The sequence below is a fragment of the Phasianus colchicus genome, chromosome 1, assembly GCF_987193195.1.
Source record: "Phasianus colchicus chromosome 1, bPhaCol1.hap1.1, whole genome shotgun sequence".
NCBI lineage: Eukaryota > Metazoa > Chordata > Aves > Galliformes > Phasianidae > Phasianus > Phasianus colchicus.
The window spans coordinates 41,763,807-41,773,451 of record NC_143436.1 but is presented as its reverse complement, the minus strand read 5'-3'; the positions used below and the strand labels follow the sequence as shown (position 1 = coordinate 41,773,451).

The window sequence follows — 9,645 nt, the reverse complement described above, 5'->3', positions numbered from 1 at the left end:
GACTTATTCCCAGCTTGTGTAGTAGACAATTCCACATTTTAGAAACAATTTCTTTGAGGTTATATTCATATATCAATATAAAAATAAATTATAAGCATAACTGGTTTGTAAGCTCTTATTCCCATGCAGTTTAGAAAAATATATATATATTTAATAGTTACCATAACGCTTTTAGTGAGAATTAGTGATTAGAGATATCAAAATGCTTTCAGAGAACCTTTCTGAAAATATCAAATGAATATTAAAGGTAAAAGAATATAGAAAAAGCCAGCTACAAGACATCTGTACTTAAGCTATATAGTTTTCTCATACCTAGAACAGCTGATGTAACTCACTAAATAAGAATAATAATTAAAAAATAGAGTTGTTACAGTAACAGATAAAGGAATGCACACTGTGTTAGTTATCAATGCTTTATTATTGAAAACAAAATTGAAATTCTCTTATCTGGCACATAAACAATTATTTCTACAAAAAGGAAAGCCTACAAATCTGATAATTTATACAAATAACAGTTTTTCAAAAAATAAAATTTTAATTTAGTAAACTTGTTTTGTGCTCTTTAATTTTTTAGCACTGTCTGCAATAATCCACCATAAATCCCTGAGCAGAGAGACATATTTTAAACATGTTTTAAATTCATCCCAAAAGAAGAAAGTTATCAAGCCCAGACCTGTATTAAAAAAAAACATATTCAGGGACATTCTTGTTAAATTTACGCTAGTCCTTTTCACTCTCTTTTTTTTTTCTTTTTTTTTCTTCAGGAAACAAATAAGAGTTATCAATGCAAGCATGACACTGCGTCATATGAGTGCTCCCCCCTTCCCTATTTTGTGCAATGAATAAAAGTTAATAAACAAGAATGAGTACAAGTTGAAGGAAACATATAACATAGTGAATGGTTAAGACCAAGAAGCCATCAGAGTTTGATGGATGTTGAGTACAATTTCATACTGAGTTCTATACATTTTCCAGAAAGTCAGTAAAACGGGAAAATAAGTTCAAACTACTATTGTGTTCTACCACTGGTTTCAATTATAAAGTACAAATTCAACTTTTGACCCTTCCATTTTGCTTTTCCAGCCATAACATTATTTGAGAAAAACTTGATACATTCGACAAAACTAAACAACCTTGCCCCTCTGGCCCTTATGGTAGGCCACTTGTGAACATAGCAATATGATATTTTAGTGAGCAAGAGGAAAGAAAAGAAAACACACACTACTGCATTTTTATTATAGTGACTGAAACAGCTATTCCTCAATCTGTTTCAGTACATATTTAAAATCCAAATATAATGGGAGAATGATTGAGACGGTAGAGAAAAGTGTCCTCTTTCCCAATAAGGTAAACATGCTAACCACACAAAAAATGCCAGGAAAGCCAAATTAAAAAAAAAAAAAAAAAAAATCCCACGAAAACTAAAAGACTATTGTGTTAATAGCAGGTAACATTGCTGTAGTCGAGTAATAAATAAATAAATACAGCAAAGTATTCTTCTCTATTGTTTTGTTGGAATGGTGCTTAATAGTTAGGAAGAAAAAAAACGAACAAAATACAACAAAATTTCCTCAGTAATAATGAGGTTTTAGCAGAAGATCCTGAAAAATCTTCAGTTCAAGGTGCTCTACCACTTTAACATTACATCTACCATTATGAAATGAACACTGAAGCAGATATCAACAGGTCATTAAATGAAATAGTACATTTTCATAAAAGCAATAATACTTATTCCAAAGAAAGAGAGCAGTTAACAAACGGCCTGGAAAAAAGGACTGAATCTTCAATACACTGCAATTTAAAATAAATTATTTGTACATTTATAAACTGAAGAATAAAACAGTAATTAGGTCAAATTGTTCTGAATCAGGAATAAGCAGAACCTCACCAGAAGCATATTTAGATATTTGACAGCTCTGCTGCTAGTACATGTCAGAATACAAACAGAATTCTAATATTTGGTTAGAATCTGAATAGGTAATATGTTTTTAAAACATTGCCACTACAAAAAGTAACTGGCAATCAGTTCCACATTTATTTTTATCTATGATGTTTTGGATATAATCTAATCCATTCCCTTGAGCTATTTGCTAGCCCCACCAATGTGTAACATTCCCTTCTCACTGAGTTGCTCATGAAGTCTGTGTAGAATATGCACAAGCTAATATTTTAAATCTCACTTGGATGAGTTATTGCAAAAAAACTGGATGCAGAATCCAGTCAGTCTTTTTTTTCTTAAGATGACATTCTGACCACATTCACTTGATACCAGGGTAAATATCATCTCAGTTGTACTGCTACATCATGTCTTTTTCTTTTTTTTAGATTCTGCGTACATGCGTGATGTAGAATTTAAGCAATTGCTTGCTCATTCTGTCAAGCCCACAGCCATTTCACCACGTATTTCCAGAGAGTTGCAGCAAAACTGAAAATAAGTTGAAATAATATGCATATTTGCAGTAAAAAAAAAAAAATTTGAATGCCACCATCTAAACACAAACAACAGGTTTTAGAAAAATAAAAATTGGCCTTATAAGCTGTAAACTGGTAAACAAGTGGTCTTGAAGTGAGATACAGCAGCATTAAGACAAACTGCAAACACGCCAGATTTAGTATACATTTTAATGAGTTACAGTATTTTAATGAGTTATTATTACTCACCTTTACTCCCATATGATTTAGTGTATACTGTACAAATTTCCATTAGTGTTTCTAGGACAGTATACATTTCAAGTACCCACACAGAAGTGAGCAATACGGAATTTGCAATGATTTTTCAAATATGCCAGGAAACCCTCTTTCAAGTTCTGTGGCTCTAAATCTTTTTGTAGGCTAACATTGAAGTCCTTCATGAATATCTCCATCTCCCTTTCTGTTTTTTTTGTTTGTTTGTTTGTTCATTTTTCTGTTTTTTTTTAATCTAATAGTAACAACAAAAAAGGCAAAAAGCAGAATAGCTTCTCCTAGCAGCAATCAAGACTTCCGATCCTTGCAGCCAAGTCTGATGAGTTCTCTGTTCAGACAACTGTATGAAAATTCTAGTTATAAACCAATTTAAGAAAAAAAGCTTAGAGTTTTCCAAATCATGTCTTTGATGTCTTTAAACCTTGTTTCTCCATGATGTTCCACAATTTGCGAAGATTGGACTGAGTGATGACATCATCAGGTTTAAGTTGAAGAGCAAGGAGGTAGTTTTCTTCAGCCTCTTTCAGTTTACCATTCAGGTGGAGAATGGCTCCAAGATTCATTAAGGCAGCTGGATACTGATACAAAAAAAGAAAATGGGAAGAAGAAATATTAAGAATATTTTCAGTTTTTCTTTTCAGACAATCTTCTTTCACTTAAACAAACTATTACCTTATGTTTGCAGACTTTTCATGGAAGCAGTTTAGCAATTTAAGCAAATAGAGATAACAAGAAAAGGTTTCTGAACAGCTGTTGCATACTTTGTGCTTAAAACAGGGCAAGTTCTGGTGTCTACAGACATAGACTTCTCCCTTTAATGAGAAAACACAGACCTCATCAAGCCTTTCATGTGGTAATGTCGGCATAGCACAGTTTCCAAGAGAAAATTAAAGTAGTCCAAGAATGGATTAAAGACAGGAATTTAATTTTGATTCAACCCATTGCCAATAAAGAATTTATAATTAGTGGGAATAGTTAACACATTGGAACTCATCCCTTTTTTCTCTGTCTTAATTATAACTAGTAGAAAAGACAATCTGTTCTCAGATTATAAGGATGTTCAGGAGTTCTAGGATATCCGTTTAGATTAAGACTGTGGCATTTATTTCTTAACGAATGACTGAACAAAATTTATATTGGTGGAAACACTGTATTAATAACAAACGTGAAAAACTTACAACAAATCATGAAACTACACTAATACAAATTCCATCTTTAGCTAAAAGAAAATATTTCTTGTTTACATTTTTTTAATCCCAAGATTACTCCATTATGAAATAAAAAGCTCTTCATGATAATTAAATATATTTAGATATCACTCACCAGGACTCAAGATTTGATGCCACATGGAAACTCAGCTAGAGAGTACTATGGGTGGGGATGCAAAATGCTCTAAAAGTCCTTCAATGACAATAACTTCAGGAAAATATGGTAGGCAGAAGGTCAATAAAATACGCACTAGGGATGGTCTCCCGGACCAGGAAGTCAACTGGATGAAGAACCATACCTACATTCCAAACCTATTCACTACCAAATTAAACTCATTACTCTTATCCTTGTGATTCAGGCTTCATAAATAAATAAATCTTATGTCCAAAACCTAAATTTTGCAGTGGAAATCCTGCTCAGAAAATACTTGACTTTTATATCCAACAAATATCTCATATATTCTCACCTTTCTTCCTGCTTCTTTTCTTCTATTAAGATACACATCATAAAAACTGACAAGGACAACAATGCATCAAGTTTTCAGAACAACTGGCTTCCAGAGTTCCAAAACTGAGCAAAACAAAATAAGTTTAACTCTCCCCGTGTAAACACCTGAAGATATTATTTTTGGGTTTAATTTTTCTTGGTTAACTCTGATCGATTAATTCTCCTCACCCCAACTCAAATGTTTGTTTCCACTTAAACAAACAAACAACAAAAACAAACAAAACCCAACATACACACACATACAAAATAAATAAATAATTAAATCCAACACAACAGAAACCAAAACAACCCCCCCAAATTCCCAGCTGAATTTTACAAAGTACTTACTACTCTCCAAACCATTTTCTTTAGTCACGTGCCATATAAAGAAGGAAAACTAAGGCCTTGAAATTTTAGCCTTTGCCAGAGAAAACATATGTTAGAAGCCATATTATCACAGTTTCCCCTTCTTGTTGTCAGCATTATATACTACTTTACAAAGAAGTAACATACTTCTTAATTGCAGAATTTCTAAGTGCTGACTGAAGTGATACAAATGAAAAATCATATGCAAATAGCTTCACTGTAAATGGATGGCTGCCTAAATATCCATATATTTTATTTATTCATTTAATTTTAGATTGGAAATTGTTTGAGATAATTTTCTGTATTTATTGTAAGTAGGATGGTCCATACTTCTAACTGTGCTACTTGTTTGTCTGATCAGAGCTTGTGAATCAAATAGCTTCTTTCAAGACCTCCATTACTGACATAGAACTGTCTTTATTCTCAAAGTATAATTTGGTGCAGATGTAGATGGTAGACAAAGCTTACAATAGATAAGAATTAACAGAACATATACTTAGAATAACCCATATTAAATAAGACATACTTTTAAAGTGTCCATTACTAATTCTTTAACATTCACAAAGTCAATGAGAAGTAAGACAGTTTTCTCATATGGTTTCCAGAATTTGTCTCAATTTCCTTTGCACAATGCTAAAGACATGGTATGTGTATGGTACTAATCAAGTACTCTAAATAAGGTCATATATATATGACTGTACACTTACATAAGAAAACTCTCTTGCCATGTATTTATCATCTTACCAGGGCAAGCATCAAAAATATCTAGAAGAATGAACTGCATGCCTTTTAATTGAATATGAAATTTTTCAGCTTCTATGTATCACCTCTGAATTCCCAGAGGCCCAGCAAATTTTAGGCCATTAATATTCTATGAAAATGTATCCATTCAAGTAGATAGTGACAAAAGCTCACATGATCTCCTTCATGCTTCAGGTGAGGATGTGCATAGGATAGCTGAAAGACTGCTCTCTGACCTTTTAGAGCATCTGTCACCCCAGTATCTACAGTTTATTGTCAGAGTCACAAGAACCACATCCTTTTCACAAGAACAGGAAAGATTACACATCAGTGTCATCACTCCCTGACAGCTATATATGACGGTCTGAGGAAAGAGAGAAAGAGACATTTGCTATAGTTTTTCTTCACATATATTTTCTTTTATTAAACACAGCTGATAAAACTTTCCAGTATGTTAACAAAGACAGTCGGCAGCTACCAGTGCAATAACAAGAGACTTGTAGCACTGTATAGCAAATGACACCACCTACTACTTCAGAGACTTGAAAGGAGAAACAGTCCTTCCTTCATTTCCTTTTGGAGACAGATGCTTTACATCAAAAAAGCTGACTGGCATTTCTATCATGGTTATAAATGCTGTCTTTTATGTTCTATTGGGAATGATTTCCTTTATTAGCATTTTTATTGTGGTATGCTGGTTTCCTTAGTGGGTTTTTTGAGGGGTAGAGTTGGGGGCTGAAGGGAAAGAAATAATGGAGTAATTAATGAATAACAAAATAACAAAAGGCATACACTTAGTTGCCTGAGGTGGTTTTGGTTCACATTGATGACAATTCTGTCAAACTTTCTCCACACCACCAAAATAAAAGGAGAGCCTAGGGGCATGAAAAATTTTTTAACATGAATTAAACTGTTCTGTAAAATGCACTGTGGAATCCCTAAATAGATCAAAATAATTCTGTGTAGTACTTCAGGATTATCTTAATGTAACCAAGTACAGTATTGGAGCCACCAACATAATGACTATTAGCAACACAGTAGGTATAGTGATATCTTGTTCATTTCAGGTTCCATATATAAAAAATATTAGAAGAAAAGTCCCAAACAGAAGAAGATAATTTTATTGTTATATAAGCCTAAGGAGTTATATAGAGAGAAACAAAGAAATACATACAACCTATTTAAAAAGAGCTTTTGAATGGCAAATAGCTATATCCAAAAGCAGCCCAGAAGTAACCAATGAAATTGGAATATCTTCTCCCCAAAGTTGATCTTACAGATGATATTAATTGCTTGACACTACGAGGTCAGAGTGACAGACTCTGAGATGGAAATGCATTTTGTTGCTACTGGAGCACTTCTAATGAAAGTCATGCCAGTTTATACTCCACTAGAATTGCAACTGCAAGCTAGTTCTCACTTAGCAATTTTCAAAGGTCATTGAAAAGATGTTGTCAACATTTGTCTTGCTCTTAATGAATTACTGCAGTGCATAATCATGTAGATGTTTCAAAACAAACCCAGGACTGTTTAATGAATTCTGTAATCAGCATGGCAAACTTATCAAAAACACAAAGGTTAACTGTTCTGTTTTAACAGTGCAATTAAGGATCCTTGTTATTTTAAGTACTTAGAGAAAGACAGTAAATGTTACATCTGAGTATTTCATCACATCACTTTTGTGTAAAAATGATGAAATAAAATATTTCGCTTTAATAATTGAAGATATATGGGTACAAAAAGCAATGAAGTAGTATGCTTTATAAAGGATGAAAGCAAAGCATGGTGGACTGCCTCATCTTATCAATAATCATGTGCTGTAATTCTTTATTTATCTTCCTACTGTGATAGCGAGAACTTTTACTTGAATTTTTGTTATTGTTGTTAATGCTGTAGCACAGTATAGTATTTTATGAAGCAAATCTGAATGCAATCAAAATGTCATCAGCTCCTTTTTTACTGCTAAAGATAACTGTGAACTATAGAATAATTTCAGGGCATGGCACTTACTTTTGACAGACCTCAAAACATCTCACTGAAACATGACCTAGGGGTTGTCCATGATGTAAGCACACAACCTTAAAATATGTGAGGAAAAGAAGGACAAGAAAGAGATATCCACAAAGATGGCGGCTACCAAGTGGATCTTAATCTCCAGTGTTGTTCCACTAATACTACTATAAATTCAGCAAAGAGACTGATACATGGAAGCAGACCTCTTCATAGAGGTAATCAGTGTGTTGCCAGATAAGCCAGGTAACAGTTACTGCTTCCAGATACTCACGTTTTTACCTGGTTCTCTATGCTGTAAGGCTGCTGAATCTCTTAAGAAGTGGAGTTTGCATATACTGCATCTGGTATTTTCTTCCAAACAGCACATGAATCCTCACTAAAGCAACTATCACCAGAAAATTGCTTCAGATGGCAACAGTAAATTGTCTAGGATCTGATAACTTAGTGGAAAAGGCATTCTGGAAAAAGATGACAGGATGTATGTCAAAACATTATGGATCAGAGAGAATAAAAAAGCATAAAATTCACAGCTGAGAGGGATTTCCTGTGTCATCAGCCAGACTGCAAAGCATTCAGTTCTGCTGTAAGATAAAAACATCAGCATCTTTGCAAACTCCTTAAAATGGAAGAATGCTTTGCAACTCCTTTATGGTAGTTAAGTACCTATTTAATTGCAAGTCTGCCTGTGAATAATTTCTGCAAGTAAGTTTTTGTGTTGACAACTGCCTTCAGCTTAAATAGTGAAGATAGGAAATGGAGAGGAAAAACATTCTCCTTGCAACTACTATTTTGAGCAAATGTTCTGAAGAGCACAGTTTCCACAGTTGCATTAGTCAGATAAGTACCTAAACACCTCTGCTGTAAAGGGAACCTGTGTCCCAATCTAATTATGTGAGGCTGACTAACACACATTGCTATATAAATCTAAGCAATGACAAACCTGGGCTCTAGAGGAGAGTGGATCCTTGGATTTAGTTAGAATGTTTGAGAGTACTACAGTGTTAATTCTGATAGAGAATAGCCTCAGTTACGTATGTTTCATTAAAGAAATAGTCTTTATTTAATGTTCTAGTCATATTTAAGTCACCAGCCTTACAAACTATTAATCTGCAGAGCAAAAGATGAATATCTTTATATATATATAAAATTTATATGTATATATAAAATCAAAACAGACAAAAAAAACGAAAGTAGGAAAGTAGGTAAGAAAAATACCACTTCTGTGGAATGCTGTTTATGTACTAGTCTCAGGTTAGGATAAAGACAGAAGTAAAGACAAACATCTGGTCACATTACCAACTGTTACCACCTACATGTTAGGTCATAAATGTTAGGTCATGTGGCTTTGCTTGTTGGTTGTTTTTTTGTTTTGTTTGTTGGCTGGTTGTTGGTTTGTTGTGTATTTATTTACTTATTTAGACATTTTTATCATGACATTCAAAGCAGATGGCACTTTAACCTCTCTCGAGCAAAGAGAACATATATGGAAATGTTTCTATGGATCTAACCTTGTGCGCTTTTGAACACTGAAAACTTTCCTGTCTAAAATCAAAAGCTACAAGATACTTACAGCTAAAACCAGAAACTGAAAAAATGAAGGAAGGGACACTACTGGACTTGGCATGAGAAGCAGTCTGTTTTATTTCTCAAATTATCATGTCAATATGGAGTGTTTTTGTTGTCCAGCAAATGGGGATTTTTTGTTCTTTTTTTTTTTTTCCATGTTAACATTCAGAGAAAGAGTTTTTAAAACACAGTTATCCAAAACCAAACAACTATATATTGATATGCTCTATCTTGCTGCTGAAAAGCTACCTACTAGTGTCCTTTATATAAATTCAGAGGATTTATGTATTGGTAAGTTAACAAAAGTACATGTTACAGATGGTAAAGGCTACAGTTAATCACAGCAGCTTTAAAAGTCCTACAAAAATGTACTTACATTTGTAATTTCTGTATAGCCAGATTTTTTCATCAATGGCCATGCATCAGTTGTTTTGATATATTTGATTTTAAAAAAAGAAAAACAATAACAACAAAAAACCCAACTCATACTAATCACTCTTAGTTTATATAGAAACTTTGATGGAAATTTTTAGATAACATACTTGTATTACCATAATAAAAGCAAAATAGGAACATATG

General features: G+C 33.2%; 1 protein-coding gene across 3 annotated transcripts in view; it reads right to left on the bottom strand.

Moving 5' to 3' along the window:
- Nucleotides 1-399: 399 nt before the first annotated feature.
- TMTC2 (transmembrane O-mannosyltransferase targeting cadherins 2) overlaps nucleotides 400-9,645 on the bottom strand; it is a 235,915-nt gene continuing 226,669 nt past the window's right edge. For all 3 annotated transcript variants that reach the window (XM_031589647.2, XM_090139358.1, XM_090139374.1), the window contains exon 12: nucleotides 400-3,263. In XM_031589647.2, the coding sequence (XP_031445507.2) occupies nucleotides 3,084-3,263 (180 nt within the window). In that variant the 3' untranslated portion in view covers nucleotides 400-3,083. The remainder of the gene's footprint in view (nucleotides 3,264-9,645) is intronic.